Genomic DNA, 24,633 nt, shown 5'->3' with positions numbered 1-24,633 from the left:
CTTTTACTTAATTTTAGAATTATATTGAATAGAAGAAGAAATGGAGAAGTATTTGTTTTTTTACGAATCTTCGGAATAAAATGACACCAAAAATACAACATTAATATTCCCTATTCTAAACACACAAAATAACCTTAATGATAAATATAGTATGATGGATATTTGCCATCTTTCACCATTAATATATCACTTAATTCTTTAAGGAGCCATAGTAAACTTTGTAAGATGAATGTCATGCATATGTTAAATTTGAAGACTTCATAGTAAACGAACCGTTTGTCAAAGATTCGTCTTCTTTGATCAGGAAATGATTCAAGAGTTTACTCTTATCACCGAAAATATTCTCTTTCATCCGGATTTTATTTAGAAAGATGAGAGTGCGTATTTTCACTTCAGATTGAGTAGAATTTTGGAAAACAAGATGTCGTTTCTTTCTTGCTATAGAATTGGCCTAATTGCTCAGTCTTCGCCGGTTCTTGAAAAATAGTTTTGAGGTTCGAATATATAAATTATTGAGGCTTATAAGATTTAAGAAGAGACTTGATTAGTTATAAGAAGTGGTTGTCTTTCTTTTATTTTCTTTTTGTTAGTATTAAGGTTTTTTGATTACGTACATACTATTATTGTGTGTGTAATTTAAGGTTATGTAAGTGTTTAGGCTGCAAGAGTGGGGTAGGAAAAACTTCCTTTAGCTGTACCCTTCGGCTCCATTGACCTGTCAGGTCAATTGTGAGTATTCTAGAGAGGTTCAAACGTCTTCTGTTGCTTCTTCTTCCTCATCTCGTTCGAGTTAGTAGCCGGCCATCCGTGTCCTTTTCGGAGACTTTTTCCTACAAGGTATGTAAGTGGTTTTTATAGGAAGTACGTCCTATGTATGGTGCGGGGTTTTTGTTAAGATTTCAAGTTTCCCTTTTTAGATTGTTGTGTCTTACGGGCTTTTACCATTTAGTTCTTTTGAGTGACCTTGTTAATCTGTTTCCTCCACCGTTTTTATCCACATTACGCCTAAACTAAGTGTTAGTTAAGGGTTGTTATTTCTCACGTGATTTTCTTGTCTTCTAATTGTTAACTTTTATTAAAATAAAATAATAGTTCTGTTACCCAAGTGCTTTCGTTATTATATTTTTGTTGTGTAAATAGATTTTAAAACGAAACCCTTATTTTCGTTCCTGGAGAAATTAGAGTAAATTATTCAGCTCTGCTTTGAATATTTCAAACCTAAAAAATAACACCAGTTAACGGAAATATTTAATAATTCAGTAGCGACTGGTTTGGTGCCTATTGCTTGGAGGCAGGCAAACTTTGTTTTTGTTTTCAAAAATGGAAATAGATCGTCTATATGCAACTACAGGCCAGTCAGTTTGACATCAGTTATGGATATAATGCTTGAATCATTAATAGCTAATAGAATCAGAGATCACATGGAGAGACATAATTTGATTCATGACTCACAGTATAGTTTCTCCAAGGGTAAGTCATGTGTCTAACTTCTATCTTTTTACACTAAAGTATACAAGGCGTCAGATAACAATGATAGTTACGATGTTATTTACCTTGACTTTAGCAAAGCGTTCGAAAAGATACCCCACCAGAGACTACTAAATAAAGTCAAAGCCCGTGGCATAGGAGGAAAAGTGTTTGAATGGATTAGAGCTTGGATCAGTTACAGAAAACAGCGCGTCACCATAAACGGTCTAAACTCCAAACGAGAGTATTTCTAGTGGAGTGCCCCAGGGCTTGGTTTTGGGTCTTTTATTATTCATTATGTATATAAACGACTTGGACAATGGGATTAATGGTAATGTTAGTAAGTTTGTGTGCGACACTAAAATTGGACACGTAAATAGGTGTAGAGAAGACGCCGAAATTCTGCAGGAAGATCTTGACAAATTATTCATATGGTCGGTGAAATGGCAAATGGACTTCAATATCCCAAATTGTAGTGTATTAAACATGGGGCTACACAACCCCGAAAGCAGATATAGCTTAGATAACACTTTTTTAGAGAAAAATGAGTGCGTGAGGGACTTGGGAGTTCCAGTGAGTCCTGAACTTAAATCCAGGAAACATTGCATTAGCGCCAGGAATAAAGTTAACTAAGCATTAGGTTTTATTGCTAGGACGGTTACGAATAGAAGTACAGAGGTAATTATCCAACTCTAGCGTTAGACCCATCCTTGACTATGCAGTACAGTTTTGGTCCTCCTGTCATAGAATGGACAACAATTCACTAGAATCAGTACAGAGGAGAATGACCAAAATGATACATGGGCTCAGAAATTTACATTACTGATAGGGTGGTAAACGAATGGAATAGACTTGGTAACCTTGTAGTGAGCACTGAAACTATCTGTTGTTTTAAGAAATTGTTAGACAACTTTATGGGTGGAGATGACAGGTGGTAATAGACATGGAACTGCCTAGTATGGGCCTTGTGGTCTCTTGCAGACTCCTTCATTCGTATATTCTTATGTACATCAGTTCTCGAACAAAATTTCTAGAAGGTTCCAACACAACAAGTTAGATATGTAAGCCTTTAATTTAGTTTTATGATAACCATCATTATAAGTACTTCTTTTTACAGCAAGAAATCACATTATATATTCAAAATGCATATATATGATCCAAGACGACAATTTTTATACAACGAAGGTATTAAAAGATATTTACTCATAACCCAAACTTATGTTTTTCAAACTTATTATGAATTGTCTTTTGTCTTTGTTAATATGCATAAGACATATTAATGCCTAACAATACACACAAAACACACACACACACACACACGCACGCACGTCCACCCGCACGCATACACACACACACACACACACATATATATATATATATATATATATATATATATATATATATATGCGCGAAAATCTGGAGTCTGGGATCCATGTTGTAAGGGGGGAGGAGAAGCGTAAACACCAGACTCAAAGTGGGAAGTTTAATGCCCGACGTTTCGGTTCTAGTCCTAGAACCGTCTTCAGGGGTGTGAAAATGTAGTGTTCACATGAGCTATTAACTGTCCGTGGTTGGAATTGGGAGAGGTATCCCGCACTGCCGAAGCTGTCCGGGTCCCCCTCCTCTTCCTGTCACTCCGAGTACCGGACGACTGGACCACCTTACATATTTACAAAGACTAAGTGCAATATAATAAAATCAAATACAACAAAGTACAATACATTATAATAAAATGCAATGAAATAAATTGTAATAAAATGAAATAAAATAAAATAACATAAACTGACACTTGTGCCACAATTGGCAGCACTACGCACTTGTACGCGGAGGAAATAAAAATAATAAAATGACATAAAATGCAACAAGGTGAAATAAAGTACAACAAAACAATGCAATAAAATGAAATAGAATAAATAAAATGGTACTTGTGCGACAACTGAACGTGCACTACGCTCTTGTGGGCAAAGGAAACAAAATAAAAACTTGATCGCCGACACTGTGACTTCAGTTCACCTCGTCCACTCTCGCTTACGTAGTTTTGGAAGGAGGCCAATTTATGCTACGTCTATGTTTTGTGTTTTAGCGCCCAGGTATATAGGGTTTAAATCTATACACCTGTTTAGGCTAACTTCTTTAGTCGTCCAAGCTTCTAAGAATAGTCTCCTTTTCTTTGAGTTGTCTCTATGTACCACTGTGGCTCCTTCCCAGTCAATATTGTGCTGTGTACCGTGAACGTGTTTGTAGAGTGCTGAGGCTGCATCTTTTCGTTTAACTGCCCGCTTGTGTTCTTCAATTCTGGTTGCGAGTTTCTTCTGTGTTTCTCCTATGTAATCTGCATCACAATCCAAACAGCCAATGCGGTACACTACACCCGCCTGCTGGGTGGGTGCTTCTGTGTCCTTGACCCTGGTGAGGTTGTGATGCAGAGTGTTGCGTGGTTTATGTGCTACCTGTATGATCTTGTCCCGGAGTATCCTGGCTGTTACCTCTGATGCATCTTTAATGTATGGGACCGTGACCCTGTGTCCTGTGTGAGGGGGTTGTGTCTCAGTGCGTCGTGTCCTCGTCCATTTCCGTACGGTCCGATTCAGATAGCCGTTGGTTCGAAAAACGTCACGTAGGTGCCTCTTCTCGGCACTCACCACATCTGTCGTGGAGCAGATCTTGTCAGCTCGGTTCCATAACGTGCGGATTAGGCTTCTTTTGTGGCAGTCTGGGTGGTAACTGTCATAGTCTAGAAGTCTGTCTGTGTGTGTGGACTTCCTGTATATGCTGGTCTCGAGGTGGTCTCCATCTCGTGAAACCAAGATATCCAGAAACGGAAGCACCCCATTAACTGGATGGCCGATTCTAAGCTATTGAGCCTAGTGAAGAAAGGGTCAATGTCTTTGTCTTGCATTACAGCGAAAACGTCATCCACATACCTCACCCATAATTTCAGGGACGGGGGTGCTGTCTTCAGAAGTTCTGCCTCAAACTGCTGCATGACCACTTCAGCCACTACAACTGAAATGGGTGAGCCCATGGGAGTGCCCTTTCGTTGGTGGTATATGTGCTCCCTGAAGCGAAAGTAAGTGGAATCGAGGCACATAGATATAAGCCCCATGAGCTCTGTCGAGGACAGTTTCTGGTTCTCTAGAAAACCTAAGGTCTCTTCCATGGTTTTGGATAATGTCCTTTTGGCCAAGTCTTGCGGAATCGAGGTGAACATGGATTGGACATCAAACGAAACCATGACGTCTCCCTGGTCGAGTTTAACACCTTTTATTCTATTGAGGAAGTCTTCTGAATTCAGCAGCATATGGGGAGAATTTGTCACTAGGGGTCTGAGACGTTTGGACAGATTTGAAGCCAAGTTGTAAGTAGGGGATCCTCTGAAGGCTACGATGGGTCTTAAGGGGATGTTATCTTTGTGTATTTTTGGAAGTCCGTAGAATTTTGGTATTATGGAATCCCCCGGTCTCATCTTTCTCCAGTCATCTTCGGTGATCAGGCGTTTGTCTTTCAGTTCCTTCAGTTCTCGCTCTACTTTCATCTGTAATTTCTTTGTAGGGTCGTGAAGAATGGTGGTGTACGTTTGGGAGTCTTGTAGGAGCGACAAGGCTTTCTGGTCGTATTCAGCCTTGTCCATCATGACCGTGGATCTGCCTTTGTCGCTTGAAAGTATCGCTACAGAATGGTCTCTTCGTAGCCCTTCTAGCGCTTTCTTCTCTCCGGTGGTCAGGATTTGGTGGTTGTGGGTGGAACTCAGAGCGCCCTTAACATGGTCATGGTATGCAAAATGGATCATTCATGACGCTATAGACACAACCTTCAACTTCGGAGTTGCGAAGACGTCTGCAAAGCTCGTTTACAAAAAACAAGATAGAAATCATCTTGCAACAGGTCGTACTGTACAGCGCTGCGTACATGTATGGGCACTACATAAGCCACGTGTACACAACAAATGCTCATGTGGCCGAAATAATAGAACCAATTCTCAGTACCCTGGCTGGCACCGTAATTGCGAAATATTTTGTGGCGTCAGGTAATAACGCGTTTGCTAAATCATAGAAAATATATGATAATGCATGCATCAAAGAGGAATTTTGAGTTTATCATTGTAGGAATAAAGGGCTTGGAGACAAAAACATTGCAGAATATTGTCGACAGGCTTTGTCTAAAAACACAACGACAGAAGTCCACGAATATCTTTAAAGGTCTAAACTAATTTTATTGACTAATTTTAGAACGTGTTAGGAAATGAAAGCCATTTATGTAAAATAGGTCGAAATTGGGCGGCCTCGAGCTGGCCTCGACAGAGGACACGCGACTGAATACGAGTTCAAGTTACCCCACGGCAAGGATCAGGCCAAGGCGGACCTCAATACCTCCATCAAATACGCATTAGTTTTTGTGATAGGAATTTCTTGGAAATTGGATTTTCTTGGAAATAGAATAAATCCTGAATCTACAGTATATAAACACATCACTCACTATGTATTAAGGTAATGGCTGCCATACAACTTTGAGAACCAGTATTTAGGAAACGGGTATTTTGAAATCGACTCCTTAGGAAAAAAACGGGTCTAGTCTAAAACCACTCCTCACCCCCTCCAAATAAGTGCATTGCTATTCACGACTTGTGCATCAGTTCTGTCTGCCGCCAGGCGATGTTATTCAGCTACTGGAGTGTGTGTATGCGTGGAGGTAGGAGTTCCATCGGTAAATAAATGCCTGTTCGTTCTCACTTGAACAAAACCGTCTGGCACCTTGGGCCACAAATGAGGCAGTTGCGAGTCAGTACCAATACATCAAGGTGCATTCAAGGTTGCTGGACGAGAATATGACACTCATAAAAAAAAGGAGAGGGAGAGTGGGTAGGTGGCGTGGGTATGAGCTCGTCAACCACAATAATCTACAGACAGGTGGGGCGGGAAAGAACGGTCCCAAGTAGGGGCGGGGTCCGACAGGAATATTTTGACAATGCATATAAAAGCAGGCCATCGCTCGGCAGAGGCAGATCAGACTTCAACGTCGGTAGAAGGAGAACAATCCCAAGCAAGCAGTCATCATGAACTTTGTAAGTTGATCTCGATTTTTGGATTGTGCACTCAGACTCATTCTGTCTGTTTGTTCGTCTTCCTCCCCAACAGATTTCCATCGACTCACGAAAGAATGGCCGAGATGTGCTCTCCAGCATAAACACTCCCTCAGTCTTCTCGTGACCCTTTTCTCGTCCGCAACCTCTCACTCGACTCCTCTCTCCTTTCCGGCGCCAGACTCCCTAACCCATCTTGTGAGGGAGTCACCAGAACGAGGGAGGAGGGAAGGGGGGATAGCAATGCAGTCGAACCCCTTGAGTCTGATGTTTGCCTAATGCTACCCTAGTTCACGTCGGCTCGGGTCACATGGTGCTTGAGCTGAGTCCCTTTCTGGCTTTTTCCCTTGCAGGCCCGTGCCCTCCTCTTGGCGATCGTCGTACTGGCGTCAGTCTTCAGCTTCGCGGCGCCAAAAGCAGTCCCGGGTAGGCGCTACGGCGGATATGGCGGCTTCGGCGGCTTCAGGAGGCCCGTCGTCCACAGGACCTTCGGCGGACACGGCTTCGGTGGACACGGCTTCGGTGGACACGGCTTCGGTGGACACGGCTTCGGTGGACACGGATTCGGTGGACATGGATTCGGTGGACACGGCATCGGAGGCGGCTACGGAGGCTATGGTGGCTACGGACGCGGTTATGGCTGGTAATCGTGGTGAGACTGTCGCTTCCCTCCGAGGTTCATGCAACAGCGAGGCATAAATCGAGGCGCTCCTTTGAGTTCACTCTCGCCCACTGTCTTCGTCCTCATGGGCGAGGGAACGGCGACCTCGCCATCTGTCCTCGCAGCCAGAGCTTCCCTTCAAAATCTTCACAAGCCTCGTCGAAGCTGCCTAGGCCGGTCTCGACGATCTCTCTCTCTCTCTCTCTCTCTCTCTCTCTCTCTCTCTCTCTCTCCTGGCAGTTGCATCTCCTCTCCTTAGTACCTCGACAAAGTCTGTTCAACGAAAACTCAACGATGGCGGCAGTACACTGGCAATTCCCGCCATCACGAATAGGACACTTTCTCTCTCCCTCTCCATGTCCATAACGTATTTTGTCATTTTTCTCACAGCAAAATGTTCTTAGAAAAATGAAAAAATACAAATAAAGATAATATTCAGAGTTGTGCTTTGATTTCTCCAGTCTTCACGGGAAGAATCTTCGTCGTGGACAGAAGCTTTTGCCGTCTCGAGCACTCCACCCAACTCCCACTGAAGAACCATCCTCACTTTCAACTTGTCATCTCAAAGATCTGCAACACCTTTTGAGTACCTTACTTCAGTTGCACCAAATCACAAGCTCCTTTTCGTTGCCGTGGTGAAAAGTCTACCCCAGGAGGCGCTGAGTAGCGGCGGCTGAAGCCGTCACCTTTGCATTGAGGACTATTTGAGCAGGTAACACTCAATGCTGGCAATCGGAAAGGTGTGTGGGATCCGAACCCACAGCTAAGAGAATGCGAGCCCAGCACGCTTTCGAGTAAGCCTCCTGCGTTAGTCTTTTGTGTTTCTTCCAGAGTGACTCACCCTAGTACCTGTAGCACTTCGCCTTTGACTGAAAGATACGGAAACCCCTTGGCATAGAATCACTGTGGTCTTGTCCGACAGTGTGCGCTACGATCATTAAGGCGAACGTCTCGAGGTACTCATTTCAAAAACATTCTCTAAATCCGATTCATTTTAAGCATCGAGGTGTTCTACAAATGTTACCTCGCCCTCCGAACGTCACTCAAAACGCATAACTTGTAATCTTTACCTGACTACTTTTTCCTTCACCAGAGGAAAATTTTAAGTTTATTACTGTGGCTCTCATGACTTCTGATATTTATACGAAATTATGAGAAAAAAATCTTCTATATATTCTGTCATTCTCTCTGGCGGTGATATTCCTGTTCCTTAACTATAAAAGAATTGTCTCTTTTCTCCCCTCCCTCCCTCTCTCTCTCTCTCTCTCTCTCTCTCTCTCTCTCTCTCTCTCTCTTTTATCTACCCTGTGAAAATGGGTTTCATTTTTCTTCTCTTTTTTTTTACTCCTTCAGACTCTTGGTCAAATCATAATTCACTTCCGGACATCTTTATCATGAAGGTTGATCTTGAATGTGGAAATTGTGTTATAAGTCAACTCGAAATAGAAGGTTATGTGTTAGGCATTGGTTTAGTACGCGGAAGGTAATGGAGTCGTCTAGAACAGAAAGAGGTAAATGCACCAGCTCCTATGGTATGGAAATATGGTTCTTAGAGCGTCTGGCATTAAGAGGCAAAATGGCTTATGCATGACGCCAGCATTTTTTTCTTTTTTATTCTAGACGTCTCAAGTGATCTTTGCCCTAGTTGACCGCGCAGTGTTCTTGGCTGCTGCAGAACTAGGAATCAGCTTGATAGATGGCCCAGAACAAAAACTGTAGGCGCTCTGATTTCCACCCACAACCACCAAATCCTGACCACCGGAGAGAAGAAAGCGCTAGAAGGGCTACGAAGAGACCATTCTGTAGCGATACTTTCAAGCGACAAAGGCAGATCCACGGTCGTGATGGACAAGGCTGAATACGACCAGAAAGCCTTGTCGCTCCTACAAGACTCCCAAACGTACACCACCATTCTTCACGACCCTACAAAGAAATTACAGATGAAAGTAGAGCGAGAACTGAAGGAACTGAAAGACAGACGCCTGATCACCGAAGATGACTGGAGAAAGATGAGACCGGGGGATTCCATTATACCAAAATTCTACGGACTTCCAAAAATACACAAAGATAACATCCCCTTAAGACCCATCGTAGCCTTCAGAGGATCCCCTACTTACAACTTGGCTTCAAATCTGTCCAAACGTCTCAGACCCCTAGTGACAAATTCTCCCCATATGCTGCTGAATTCAGAAGACTTCCTCAATAGAATAAAAGGTGTTAAACTCGACCAGGGAGATGTCATGGTTTCGTTTGATGTCCAATCCATGTTCACCTCGATACTGCAAGACTTGTGTATACGCCTCATATACATGACGAGTAGTATCGCCCAGTCATATAACCCACTCACTCCCTCACACACTCACTCACTCACTCACTGTCCGCCGACGGTCAAGCACCACTCTAGCTGACTAAGCAATCTGCTGACTACAGCAGTTCCTACCGCGCCACCAGGCGACATGCACACACGAACACACGCGATCACACAAATAACCACACAGTAATAAACACATTATTACGTATACTGACGAACCTCCCCTGGATATATATTATAGTCTGGCTGTCAGACTAAATTATAAACTATTTATGTAAATTAAAATAAGATGTGACGAACTAAATCTCGCTCGCATAAACTCTTAAGTTTATACGAGCGTGGCACCTCATAAAACGAGTTTCCGGCCTTCTTAAGGCAATGCACGGAGCTCGGAGGAGAGTCGGTCCGATGAGACGTACCAAGTAATAACCATGTGCAAATTGTAATATAGAACTAGGAGGTGATTGACTTAGTGTAGAATCAAAGAAATTGTGAACAAATAAAGAAAATATAAAAAAGTGAACATTCTTTAAGAACCACCAAATCAAGGGGATACACTTGGCCACAAGAGCGTAGTGCACGTTCAGTTGTCGCACAAGTACCATTTTATTTATTCTATTTCATTTTATTGCATTGTTTTGTTGTACTTTATTTCACCTTGTTGCATTTTATGTCATTATTTTTATTTCCTCCGCGTACAAGTGCGTAGTGCTCCCAATTGTGGCACAAGTGTCAGTTTATGTTATTTTATTTTATTTCAATTTATTTCATTGCATTTTATTATAATGTATTGTACTTTGTTGTATTTGATTTTATTATATTGCACTTAGTCTTTGTAAATATGTAAGATGGTCCAGTCGTCCGGTACTCGGAGTGACAGGAAGAGAGTGGACGAGGTGAACTGAAGTCACAGTGTCGGCGATCAAGTTTTTATTTTATTTCCTTTGCCCACAAGAGCGTAGTGCACGTTCAGTTGTCGCAAAAGTACCATTTTATTTATTTTATTTTATTGCATTGTTTTGTTGTACTTTATTTCACCTTGTTGAATTTTATGTAATTTTATTATTTTTATTTCCTCCGCGTACAAGTGCGTAGTGCTCCCAATTGTGGCACAAGTGTCAGTTTATGTTATTTTGTTTTATTTCATTTTATTACAATTTATTTCATTGCATTTTATTATAATGTATTGTACTTTGTTGTATTTGATTTTATTATATTGCACTTAGTCTTTGTAAATATGTAGGGTGGTCCAGTCGTCCGGTACTCGGAGTAACAGGAAGAGGAGGGGGACCCGGACAGCTTCGGCAGTGCGGGATACCTCTCCCATTTCCAACCACGGACAGTTATAGCTCATGTGAACACTGTACATTTTCACACCCCTGAAGACGGTTCTAGGACTAGAACCGAAACGTCGGGCATTAAACTTCCCACTTTGAGTCTGGTGTTTACGCTTCTCCCCCCCCTTACAATATATATATATATATATATATATATATATATATATATATATATATATATCGGAGGGGGAAGCGTAAACACCAGACTCCATGAAGGAGGTTTATTGCCCGACGTTTCGGTTCTAGCCCTACGACCGTCTTCAGGGGTATGATGGGACACAGTGTTCGAAACGTTCTCTATACTGCTCCCTGCCGGAACTGGGGGAGGTATCTAGCCTGCGTCGCGGAGGCTGCCCAGCAGTGAGCAGTATAGTGAACCTTTCAAACCCTGTATCCCATCATACCCCTGAAGACGGTCCGAGAATTTGGACCGAAACGTCGGGCAATAAACCTCCCTCACGGAGTCTGGTGTTTACGCTGGTTCCCAGACTCCAGATCTTCACACACACACACACGCACACACACATACACGCACGCACGCACACACGCACGCACACACACACATACACACACACACGCGCGCGTCAGACTTCACCGGGGTTAGACGTGTCGGCTGTTAGCTAGTACCTATGGCTGCCAAGGGTCAGTGTGTTGACCCTCTCCCCCCTGTAGTTACTTTAGAACAGTGTGTGATGTTGTTCAAGTGTTGCTTCAAGTAAACGGTTATTTTTTATAGTGATGATCTTCACTGAGTGGTGATTATAGTGTACTACCTACTAGTTAAGATGGCTACTCCCACCCGTCTACACTACAGTACAGGCAAACTGTTTCAATTAAGATGAGGGTGTGGTTACCCTCCTTCACCTATAATTAAATACCTCAAGGAATTTAGCCTATTTCGTAACCGTGGACGTAGAGCGGGACGCAACCATCATAGAAACATTAAGATAGTTAGAACGAGGAGAGTGAGAACAGTGATCAAGCCGGGGCCTGTCACGGAACGCAGGATCATTGAGGTCCTAAGACTATGGTATGATTTACCTTCCTTATTTTTTTTTCTAACGTTATCTCTCTTTGTAACATAGTTGATGAACCCACTGCTACTGTTTTGTCACTTAATGTGGGTGTAGTTGCAGTTACAGAAGCATGGCAAATAATGCCCGAAATTTGCCAAATTGGGAATTACCTACTCCATCACAACCTAAGAAGTGGGAGGCGTGGAGGTGGAGTGGCCGTGTACTCTCTGAAAGTTTTGAATGCCTCTGAGTTACCCGTCGACATCCCTGAGGGCCTAGAAACCATATGGTTGCGGTTAACCACCCTCACACCCTCGCCACACAGCCTCCATCATTCTGTGTGTAGTGTACCACCGCCCACGAGCTCCATCGGCCGACGTTTTGGTGGAACACATTATTAGTACGGCAGACAGTCTTAAGGCCAAATACCCCGGTGCTAGGCTGGTCCTATGTGGGGATTTCAATGAGTTAGACACCAGTGATATTCAAGAACATCTACATACATCACAACACATCAACTTCCCCACACATGGCGCCAACACGCTTGACCTCATCCTTAGTGACATGAGTGAACTGTACCTCCCCCCGCAACCCCTCCCCCCAGTTGGTCGGTCCACCCATTCGTCCATCCTGTGGTTACAAGCCGGCACGACTTCGTTGGCACTCAGCACCACCCCCCGCCATCACAGGCCCATGATCCGACCCACACTTTCGTGAATTTGGACAATGGATTACTCAACACCCATGGACAGAGGTGTTCGCAGTGGAGAGAGTTCAGGAGAAGTGGGACAACTATATCAGTATTATTACACAGGCCTTCCACCTTCATTTCCTTTTGAAGCAAATGCGGATACACTCAGCCGATGCCCCATGGATTACTCCCAGGATTAAGAGACTGATTCAACAGCGTGCTAAAGCTTTTTACACTGACATAAACCTTTTTAGACAACTGCAGCCTGTGGTTTAGCAGGGTCAAAAGCTTGTGTGGTATGAGGCAGGCATCTGACATCCCCCTCCTGTCACAATTCCCACCACCCCTTGCGGCTCAGCAACTAAATGATCATTTCGCCTGCATCTGTCAAACGCTGCCCGGTATTGACCTCTCCTCCCTGCCTTCCTCCCCTCTCCTTCTCCCCCTACAGTACATGTTTTTCAAGTTGCCAAGAAGCTTGTTAGTATCAAATCAAAACTGGCATCTACACCCGTAGACTTACATATCAAACTTTATCGTGAATTTGCTCGCGAACTTGCCATCCTGATCTGTTCAATAACCAACGCCTCAATTAAGCAGACCAAATGTCTCACGGACTGGAAGACAGGTTTCGTTACTCCCATCTCCAAATCTTCCAATCCCCAATCCTTTGGTGGTCTTGGACACATTACTATCACTCCCATTCCTAGTCTTATATGTGAGGATTTTGTCTTCGAGTGAGCATATTTCAAAGTCAGCAAATTCATTGATCCCCAGCAGTTTGGTAACGGGAAAACATCCTCCACGACTCACTATCTTATCAGCTTCCTTAACTTTATCTATAAAAATCTCGAGCAGCGCAAGACTTCACTTGCAGTGGTGTTCATTGACTTCAAGAAAGCCTTCGATCTTGTAGATCATACCACTATCACCACCAAAGCCATCCATCTTGGCCTTCCTACCTCCTTGGTGGCTTGGCTGTCTGACTTCCTGACGGACCGTTGTCAAGCTGTCAGATATCAGGGACACGTCTCTGCAGTCCAGCATCTCTCCTGTGGGGTGCCACAGGGAACAAGAATGGGGCCACTGTGTTTCCTGATACTCATCAACGATGCCCTGGGTGACACACCGCACAGGTGGAAATATCTTGATGGCTGCACGGTGGGGATCCCTGTGCCCAACACTGACCTATACTACGACCCACTGCAGGACACCCTGGGCAAGCTATACACATGGACAGTGCACAACAAAGTCTCCATCAACCACAAGAAAGCTGTGGTAATGCACTTCCACACCTCCAATGACGTTCTTCACCCTGCCCTGCTGACAATTGACGGCCAACCCCTACAAGTGGTCCAGTCAACTAAGCTGCTGGGGATAACCACTGACAACAAGTTGACCTGAAAGTAGAACACCGCCAACACCGTCATGGCAACCTCCTACAAGCTTTATATGCTGTATCGACTGAGTTCATTAGGGGCACAGGCTGAAGCTCTCAAGACCATCTACACTTCCTTCATTTTACCCAAGTTGATGTACGCATCACCCTCCTGGTCCTCCTCACTCACTATGACGCAGCAGCGACAGCTGGATAAAGTGCAGGGAAGAGACTGTTGCACAATCCTTGGCAAAGAATACACCACCTATCAGCACGCTCTCACCACACTAGGACTACCCACCCTTGCTGACCGCTATCTTCAGAGTCTGAGGTCGTTTGCGGTCACTCTAATTAAACATCCTCGGCACAGGAACCTGCTACCTCCTCAGGTAGCACGACCACGGCTGCAGATGCGGCACCATAATACCATCAAGCCGATCATAGAACGTACCGACCGGTATAAGAAGAGCCCCATGCCGACATTTGTGGACTTAATCAACAACAAGAATTAACATTGTTGTACTACACACCTATTACTCAGGATACTGTATTGTTTTTTGTTTTTTTCTTTTTTTGTCTAGTTTTTTTAATGCTTGTACCAACATCTTTTCACTGTCATAGTTTTATATTGTTACAATCTTGTAGGATGTATATTTTCAGCAAAAGTGCTGCTATACCCAATAAACCGTTTATTATTATTATTATTATTAATATAATTATTATTATTAATATTATTATTATTATTATTTTTATTATTATTATCATTATCATTATTATTATTATTATTATTATTATCATTATTATTATTATTATTATTATTATTATTACACACACACACACACACACACACACACACACACACATATATATATATATATATATATATATATATATATATATATATATATATATGTGTGTGTGTGCGTGTGTGTATGTATGTGTGTGTGTGTGTGTGTGTGTGTGTGTGTATGTGTGTGTGTGTGTGTATTTATATATATATATATTTGTATATATGTATACACACACACACACACACACACACACACACACACACACACACACACATATATATATATATATATATATATATATATATATATGTATATTATATGTATGTATAGTTTTATATTTCAGATTCGAATTTTCATTTCTACACAGGACACAACAACATTTAGATACTGATCTCATTTCTATTGTTTAAAAGAATTATGACTATAGATCTTACTTCAGGAGAATGAGCAAAGACAATTAGTCCAAAGTCTTTCATTTTGAATTGCCGTTTCGACCACACGGAGTCATCTTCAGCATAGTATGAATGTACATACCAAGTTCAAGACACAGGGAGGTCAACCCGTCACACGGAATGCATGGTGTCACAGTCCCCGTTCCGTTGCAGTTAATATATACTTTGTTTTTCAAGATGGAGGATTAATGTCGGTGTACTGGAGACCTACTTGGATGCCTTTGCAAAGTGGAGGGACACACTCCTTCAAGAAAGAGCAGAGTGGGATAAGGAGAGGAACATCCTACTTAACAAGATAAGACAAGCTCATGTTGAGGCTGATGGAGCTTCGAGAAAAAAATCCTGGACAGTTTTTTCAGTATCTTAGGTGGATGACATAATCAGTGGAATTATGGTAAAACGATGGTCTGAAGATGATGTTAGACGAGCACTAACTTTGTGTAACTTAAATTCAAAGGGAAAGTTGAAAAAGAAAAAAAAGTTTATGGCATCCAGTGAAGATTTCTTTTTAATTAGAAAGGATGGACAGGGAGCTGCCTAGTTTTGGCCGTATGGTCTCTTGAAGTTGCACCCATTCTGGTGTTCTTATGTTCAACATGAAACTTCTTGGACTTGACTTGTAAGACAATTTCCACTGTCAACATCAACTTTCACGATATAGATGACCGAAAGCGAACTATGATTTGGCCGAGGGTCTGAAGGAGTGAAAGGAGAAGGAGAATGAAACTTATTTCCACAGGGTACATAAAAAAGAAATTCTAGTGAAGAAACAGGAACATCGCTGCCCGAGAAGATGATATATTATATAGAAGTTTTTTTTTTTTTTTTTTTTTTTTTTTTTTTTTTTTTTTTTTTTTTTTTTTTTTTTTTTTTTTTTTTTTTTTTTTTTAATACTGTAAGATAAATATCAGAAGTCATGAGAGAGAGCCACGGGAATAAACTTCTATCATTTCCTCTGGTAAAGGAAAAAGTAGTCAGGTAAAGATTACACGTTGTGCGTTTGAGTGACGTTCGAAGGGTAAAGGAAATACGTTGTGCGTTTGAGTGATGTTCGAAGGATGAAGGAAATACTTTGTGCGTTTGAGTGACGTAGCGTGAAGACTACACAATGTGTGTTTTAGGCGAGATAATATTTACATGACACCGCGATGCTTCAGATAAATCAGAGTTAGAAAATGTTTTTGAAATGAGCACCACGAGACGTTCGCTTTAATGATCGTAATGAATACATGGAGCAATGTCGGACAAGACCGCAGTGATTCCATGCCAATGGATCTCCGGATCTTTCAGTTGGAGCCGAAGTGCTACAGGTACTAGGGTGAGTCACTCGGAAACAAAAACAAAAGACTAATGCAGGTGGCGTGCTCGAAAGCATGCTGGGCTCGCATTCACTTAACTGTGGGGTCGAATCCCACACACATTTCCGATTGCCAGCATTGACTGTTACCTGCTCAAACAGTCCTCAATGCAAAGGTGACGGCTTCGGCCGCCGCTACTCAGCGCCTCCTGGGGTAGACTTTTCGCCATGGCAACGGAAAGGAGTTTCTGATTTGGCACAGCTGATGTAAGACACTCAAAATATGTTGCAGGTCTTTGAGATGACAAGTTGAAAGTGAGGATGGTTCTTCAGTGGGAGTTGGGTAGAGTGCTCGAGACGGCAGAAGCTTCTGTCCACGACGAAGATTCTTGCTGTGAGGACTGGAGAAGTCAAAGCACAACTCTGTATATTATTTTTATTTGTATTTTTGCATTTTTCTAAGAACATTTTGCCGTGAGAAAAATGACAAAATAAGTTATGGACATGGAGAGGGAGAGAGAAAGCGTCCGATTCGTGATGACGGGAATTGCCAATGCACTGCCGCCATCGTTGAGTTTTCGTTGAACAGACTTTGTCGAGGTACTAAGGAGAGGAGATGCAACTGTCAGGAGAGAGAGAGAGAGAGAGAGAGAGAGATCGTCGAGACCGGCCCAGGCAGCTTGGACGAGGCTTGTGAAGATTTTAAAGAGAAGCTATGGCTTCGAGGACAGATGGCGAGGTCGCCGTTCCCTCGCCCATGAGGACGAAGACAGCGGGCGAGAGTGGACTCACAGGAGCGCCTCGATTTATGCCACGCTGTTGCATGAACCTCGGAGGGAAGCGACAGTCTCACCATGATTACCAGGCATAACCGCGTCCGTAGCCACCATAACCTCCGTAGCCACCATAGCCTCCGTAGCCGCCTCCGATGCCGTGTCCACCGAATCCGTGTCCACCGAAGCCGTGTCCACCGAAGCCGTGTCCGCCGAAGCTCCTGTGGACGACGGGGGCGCTTACGATGACGGGCCTCCTGAAGCCGCCGAAGCCGCCATATCCGCCGTAGCTCCTACCTGGGACTGCTTCTGGCGCCGCGAAGCTGAAGACTGACGCCAGCACGACGATCGCCAAGAGGAGGGCACGGGCCTGCGGGGGAAGAAGCCAGAAAGGGACTCAGCTCAAGCACCATGTGACCCGAGCCGACGAGGCCTCGGAATGCACACACACACACACACACACACACACACACACACACACACACACACACACACACACACACACACACACACACACACACATCTTTGCTGAAGGAAACTATCCTTCGTGAACAAGAGTAGCTTTAGGTAAACATCAAACTCAAGGGGTTTGACTGCACTGCTGTCACACCTTCCCTCCTCCCTCGTTCTGGGGACTACCTCACAAGTTTGGTAAGAGAGTCTGGCGCCGGGAGGGAGAGAGGAGTCGAGTGAGAGGTTGCGGATGAGAAAAGGGTCACGAGAAGACTGAGGGAGTGTTTATGTTGGAGCGCATATCTCGGCCATTCATTCGTGAGTCGGTCAAAATCTGTTGGGGAGGAAGACGAACAAACAGACAGACAGAATGAGTCTGAGTGCACAATCCAAAAATCGAGATCAACTTACAAAGTTCATGATGACTGCTTGCTTGGGACTGTTCTCCTTCTACCGACGTTGAAGTCTGATCTGCCTCTGCCGAGCGATGGCCTGCTTTTATATGCATTGTCAAAATCTTCCTGTTGGACCCCGCCCCTACTTGGGACCGTTCTTTCCCGCCCCACCTGTCTGTAGTTTTTCTTCTTCTTCTTCTTATGAGTGTCACACTCTCGTCCATCAACCTTCAATGCACCTTGATGTATTGGTGCTGAATTTCAATAGCCTCATTTGTGGCCCCAGGTGCCAGACGGTTTTGTTCAAGTGAGAAAGAACAGGTATTTATTTACCGATGGAACTCCGCCTCCACACACACACACAGTCCAGTAGCTGAATAACATCGCCTGGCGGCAGACAGAACTGATGCACAAGTCGTGAACAGCAATGCACTTTTTTGGGGGGTGGAGGGGATGGAGGAGCGGTTTTGTACCAGACCAGTTTTTTCCTAAAGAGTCGAATTCAAAATACCCGTTTCCTAAATACTGGTTCCCAAAGTTGCATGACAGCATCCATTACCTTAATATATCGTGAGTGATATGTTTATATACTGTAGATTCAGGATTTATTCTATTGTCAAGAAAATTAAATTTCAAGGAAATTTGTCAGAAACTAATGCGCATTTGATGGAGGTATTGGGCCCAGTCCGCCTTGGCCTGATCCTTGGCGTGGGGTAACTTGTACTCGTATTCGGTCACGTGTCTTCTGTCGAGACCAGCTCGAGGCCGCCCAAATTTGACCTATTTTACATAAATGGCTTTCATTTCCTAACACGTTCTAAAATTAGTCTACAAAATTAGTTTAGAACTTGAAAAACCTTTCGACATTATTCTGCAATATTTTTATTTCCATAAGCCCTTCATTATCCACTTTGCCACAATAACACACTCTAAATCCCTGTTTGATGCAAATGTTATCATGTAGATGCATGTATTTTCATGTAACGCCGAATATTTTCTACGATTTTGTGGCGTTATTACCTGACGCCTCAAAATATTTCGCTGTGACGGTGCTAGCCCGTGTACTGAGCAATGGTTCTGTGGTTTCAGCCTCATGAGCATTTGTTGTGTACACGTGGATTATGTAGTGCCCATACATCTACTCAGCGCTGTACCGTACGACCTGTTGCAAGGCGATTTCTATATATATATATATATATATATATATATATATATATAAATATATATATATATTTTTTTTTTTTTTTTTTTTTTTTGTAAACGAGTTTTACAGACGACTTCGCAACCCCAAAGGTGAAGGTTGTGTCTACAGCGTCATGAATGATCCAATTTGCATATCATGACCATGAAAAGAGACGGAGAATGTGGGGGAAGTAGCCGAAAGGCAAAGCACACAGACTTTGAAAGCCGTCAACCCGAAAACGGTGTTTAAATTGAACTACTTTCAATCTCACCTGGCGCCTTCATCTTGTGCAGTGAGGTTTACAGGTCACTTGTTTTTTCTCAGATATATTTGTTATTTCATGTATTTTTTCGTAGTATATGTACAATACAAGGAATGCAAGCTTAATCTAGCACATGCTAGATGTATTATATATTGCTCAGTTTTTTTTTAATTCTTAATGCTTCATATATGTTAAAGATATGTACAATATAAACAGTCCGCGTTAGATCTAGTACATGCAAGACTTGTGCGTTTGCTCATTGAGAAGATATATCGAAGTGTTGATTTCTGGGTAAACGTTATTTGGAGGGAGTAAGAGGCGCGTGAATTTTGTCATTGTGACTTGCATATTCCACTGCCCATTCTTTCAGTGATATATATATATATTTATATATATATATATATATATATATATTTATATATATATATACATATATAAATATATATATATATATATATATATATATATATATAAATGCCTATAAGTGCACTTACTCGTACCATCACTTTTTGAATGTGACAATATATATATATATATATATATATATATATATATATGTATACATATATATATATATGTATACATTTATATATATATATATATACATGTATATACATGTGTATAAGCATATACAGTGTATAGATAATTACATACTTTTACTTAACTTTCAAATAGTATTGAATAGAAAAAGAAATGGAGAAGTATTTACTTTTAACGAATTTTCTCAATGAAATGATACAAAAAATACAGCATTAATATTCTCTATTCTAAACACACAAAATAACCCTTATGGTATAGTATGATGGATATTTGGCAGTATCCTCATCAATATATCACTTAATCCTTTAAGTAGACATAATAAACTCTGTAAGATGAATGTCATGTATATATTAAGTTTGAAGACTTCATAGGAAACGAACCGTTTGTCAAAGATTAGTCTTCCTTGATCCGGAAATTAATTATGAGGCTATACACTTATCACTGAAAATATTTTCTTTCATCCGGATCTTGTTTAGAAAGCTTGAGAGTGCGTATTTTCACTTCAGGTTGAGTAGAACTTTGGAAAACAAGATGTCGTTTCTTTTTTGCTATAGAATTGGCCTAATTGCTCAGTCTTCGCCGGTTCTTGAAAAATAGTTTTGAGGCTCGAATATATAAATTATTGAGCTTCATAAGATTTAAGAAGAGACTTGATTAGTTATAAGAAGTGGTGTGACGTTTTTTAGATATGTAGCTAATATTTCTGGAGAGCTCATGTGCATTGCGCATGTCAAGTTGCCGGTTAATTATCTTGTTGTCTTTATTTTCTTTTCTTTGTGTTAGTATTATTTTTTTTATTACGTACATAATATTCTTGTGTGTGTAATTTAAGGTTGTGTAAGTGGTTTAGGCTGTTTGCCATTATTCAGAATGGTATAGGGAAAACTTCCTATTGTTGTACCCCTTTGGCTCCAGTGACCTATCGGGTCATTGGCGCGCCCTTTAAAGAGAGGCTCGTTTCTTCCGTGATGGAAGCCCATATTGCATGTAGCCCAATAATTGACAGGCTGCATGCATACACAACTCAAACCCAACCTGGAGAAAAACCAGGAGAGATCATGCCTTACCTGGGGCTAATCAGGAACGCGCACTACACGCGGGAAATGAACTCTACTCACTTCCCGTAAGTTACACACACACACCTCTCACGAACATAGCCACGACCCAGGCACAAACATCTATACTTACTTTTTCTTCGACTAAAATTCGCTTCCTTTCTAACTTTCTCTTCTACTACATCTTCTCATTTCAGTTTACCTCCCACTAAAGATTTTTCCGTTTTCCACCTTTCTCTACTACTACGCCTCCTACCATTTTCTAAACTTTCGTTGGTGATCCTAATCCTACTCCCGGCGTCGGCGCCCCCGTCCAAGCTCCTAGTCCATTTCTCCCGAGCCACGACCACAAACTGCCCCAAATCGCTCGCTAATTCGCCCGGTGGCAATAGCCCTCTTTTATACGCTACTATCTTTTCATTTTCTTACAGACATTCTTCCCCTCCCACAAAAACCGATCCCGCGCAAGCGGGTGGTCTTTCCTAGGAATTCAGAATTCAGAAACCCATTTCCGGCCACTACGAACAACCCTCGGCAACCACACCACGGCTCTCGACCGCCTCAGGGCAGACGACTCACCCAATGCTGACCTCCTTGACCTCCTTGCCTACTCCTCCCCAGTTGGAGGACTGATATAAGCACCCACCCACACCCACTCACGCATCTGCGTACATAAATCTCAAGTATACGCCCACACACGCGAGTGTTACACGCAAATTACTCTCCCCGATAACAACACGCATTCTCATCAACCCACTCAGAAACTAAAAGCCAGTTCCTAAATCGGCTAGCTCCGCTGGAACTTAATACAAAACACACACACACACACACACACACACACACACACTCTTCTTCCTCAATCTCGTTACGAGTCGAGAGCCGGCCGTCCCGTCTCCTTGTCGGAGACTTTCATACAAGGTACGTAAGTGGTTTTTATAGGAAATACGTCCTATGTTTGGTGCGGGATTTTTGTAAGGATTTTAGGTTTAGATTGGTATTGTCGTACCCAATCGGCTTTGAGTGACCTTGTTTTCCTGTTTCCCCCACCTTTGGTTTATCCACGTTACGTCATATATATATATATATATATATATATATGTATATATATATGTATATATATATATATCTAATATAAAAAAATTAATGGTTGCTTACGCCGTCCGGTGGTAATTCGGTCACACCTTCGCGTTTGGTGGTAAATCGGTTACACCGCCAACTACGGTGAAGAAGAAGAAGAAGAAGAAGAAGAACTCGAAGAAATCGAAGAAGAAGAAGAGGAAGAACTCGAAGAAGAAGAAGAAGAAGAAGAAGAAGAACTCGAAGAAGAAGAACTCGAAGAACTCGAAGAAGAGGAAGAAGAAGAACTCGAAGAACTCGAAGAAGAAGAAGAAGTAGAACTCGAAGAAGAAATCGAAAAACTCGAAGAAGAACTCGAAGAACTCGAAGAACTCGAAAAAGAAGAACTCGAAGAACTCGAAAAAGAAGAACTCGAAGAACTCGAAAAAGAAGAACTCGAAGAACTCGAAAGAGAAGAACTCGAAGAAGAACTCGAAGAAGAAGAACTCGAAGAAGAAGGAGAACTCGAAGAAGAAGAACTCGAAGAAGAACTCGAAGAACTCGAAGAAGAACTCGAAGAAGAACTCGAAGAACTCGAAGAAGAACTCGAAGAACTCGAAGAAGAACTCTTTATTTTCCAAAAAAGGGGCGTAGCCCAGGGCGCGCAGCGCCCGCGCCTAAGGCGCAGCGCCGCAGGCCAAGGCCCCCGGCGTAGCCGGTGGGCTTGTATATATAATTTTTTTTTTTTTTTTTTTTTTTTTTTTTTTTTTTTTTTTTTTTTTTTTTTTTTACGTTTGTTGGTCACCTTTTGGGATTTTGAATTAGGAACGTCATTCGGGCTTTTTGAATTCGTCCTTGTGAGTGATTTTTGTTTATCTGTTTTCTCCCACGTGTGTTTATCCACATTACACGTAAACTAAGCGTTGGTTAAGAGTTATTATATCTCACGTGATTTTCTTAGTCTTCTGATTTTAACTTAATTGTTCTGTTGTAAAAGTGCTTTCGTTATTACTGTTTTGTTGTGTAAATAGAATTTTAAAACGAAACATTCTTTTCGAACCTGGAAAAATCAAAGTAAATAAACTATAAATATTTTTCTCCTCCCCCAAAAAGCAACAGACGTCACACATTTTTATGAAATGCAGAACATCGTGACCAAGGTAAAACGAATACTATAAGGTACGTTGAGCACCCCCCCTCCGCTCACCTCCACCGTGACGTCATAGGAAATTCAGAGGGGGAGAGAGTGAGAGGTGAAAGAAAATGTAAACTTTAAAGAAAACTATCTGTATGTATGGTAAACTTTAAAATTACACTATGATGTTCACATAATACTGAAATTACTCAATATCAATTTTTTATCCTCAAATTATTAGTATCTGAGATATGACCGCCAGAAAAGTTATAAAAATGTTTTCCATGCTTTCACATTAGGTGGATTATATTAATATGACGAGTTATTAGATGGGATGACATGTCAATTTATATGTTGATCAGGTAGATGAGGAAGATATTATACTGTTGATACACACCAACTAGCTGAATATAAACCCAGTAGTAATGACACATAAAAGCATCATATGGTTTTTATTATATAACATTTTGGATTTGCGTGGGTTTCCATATCTCAAGCGTGGATTTTATATGTAGACCTTTATCTCCACCAAGCTCAGTTATGTTTTAACTGGATTCTTTAGTCTGTTTATTTGCAATTGAATGAAATTTTTAGGAAATGTCGCTAATAAATAGTTACTTTCAAAATGACGGCTGCATACATATCCAGATGACCGAGTATTGTGTGTGCCACATAATTCAATCCATTTCTTTCTAAGTTCTTTATCTTTGGGTAGTGAAAAGAAATGTATATTTTTATCACCTTTCAGTCTAACGGCATTGCACTTCTGCACTATACAAACTGTTGGCATTTTTATATGTTATTTGTCTGCCTTAGCTACCCCTTTAATCAGAAGATAGAGCTTCGATCCACACACTGGTGTGTGAGTGACTGACAGCTCTCGACTCGCCGAACCCTGGTCTCGATATTTCCGTTGACGTCATCATCTACCTGCGCAGTGGAGAGGTTTTCTGGCTCCCCCTCACCCCCCCCCCCCCGCTAACTTACGTTATAGTATTCGTTTTACCTTGATCGTGACGCCATGTCGTTGTAGCTAACGCTCGGTCACCTCTAAGCTGCAGAATACTATGCATGACCATGAAAAGTGAAGTTTCCCTTTCCTTTACATGTATATTCATAAGATATAACATATTATGCGTGGTTATATACATATATACATATATATATATATATATATATATATATATATATATATATATACACACGAGTATGTGTGTGTGCGTGTGTTTCTGTGTATATGTGATTCACCTTGGTCTTTGGATCACGTGTTGGACTCGTGATCGACAGCTATTTCCCTCCC

At 41.9% G+C, this 24,633-nt stretch overlaps 2 protein-coding genes across 2 annotated transcripts; one reads left to right on the top strand and one right to left on the bottom strand.

The window, feature by feature from the left end:
* Positions 1 to 4,201: 4,201 nt before the first annotated feature.
* Positions 4,202 to 5,098, bottom strand: LOC143021146 (uncharacterized). The gene has a single exon (XM_076178436.1). The coding sequence runs from the start codon at positions 5,096 to 5,098 to the stop codon at positions 4,202 to 4,204; it is 897 nt and encodes a 298-aa protein (XP_076034551.1).
* Positions 5,099 to 6,373: 1,275 nt separating this feature from the next.
* On the top strand, positions 6,374 to 7,640 carry LOC143021311 (uncharacterized). Its single transcript, XM_076178718.1, has 2 exons — positions 6,374 to 6,529; positions 6,901 to 7,640. The coding sequence occupies exons 1-2, from the start codon at positions 6,521 to 6,523 to the stop codon at positions 7,192 to 7,194; spliced, it is 303 nt and encodes a 100-aa protein (XP_076034833.1). The 5' UTR covers positions 6,374 to 6,520; the 3' UTR covers positions 7,195 to 7,640.
* Positions 7,641 to 24,633: the final 16,993 nt, after the last annotated feature.

This window comes from Oratosquilla oratoria, chromosome 41, assembly GCF_046742065.1.
Source record: "Oratosquilla oratoria isolate Oo_2021 chromosome 41, ASM4674206v1, whole genome shotgun sequence".
Taxonomy (NCBI): domain Eukaryota; kingdom Metazoa; phylum Arthropoda; class Malacostraca; order Stomatopoda; family Squillidae; genus Oratosquilla; species Oratosquilla oratoria.
This window is presented reverse-complemented; position numbering and strand designations above follow the sequence as displayed.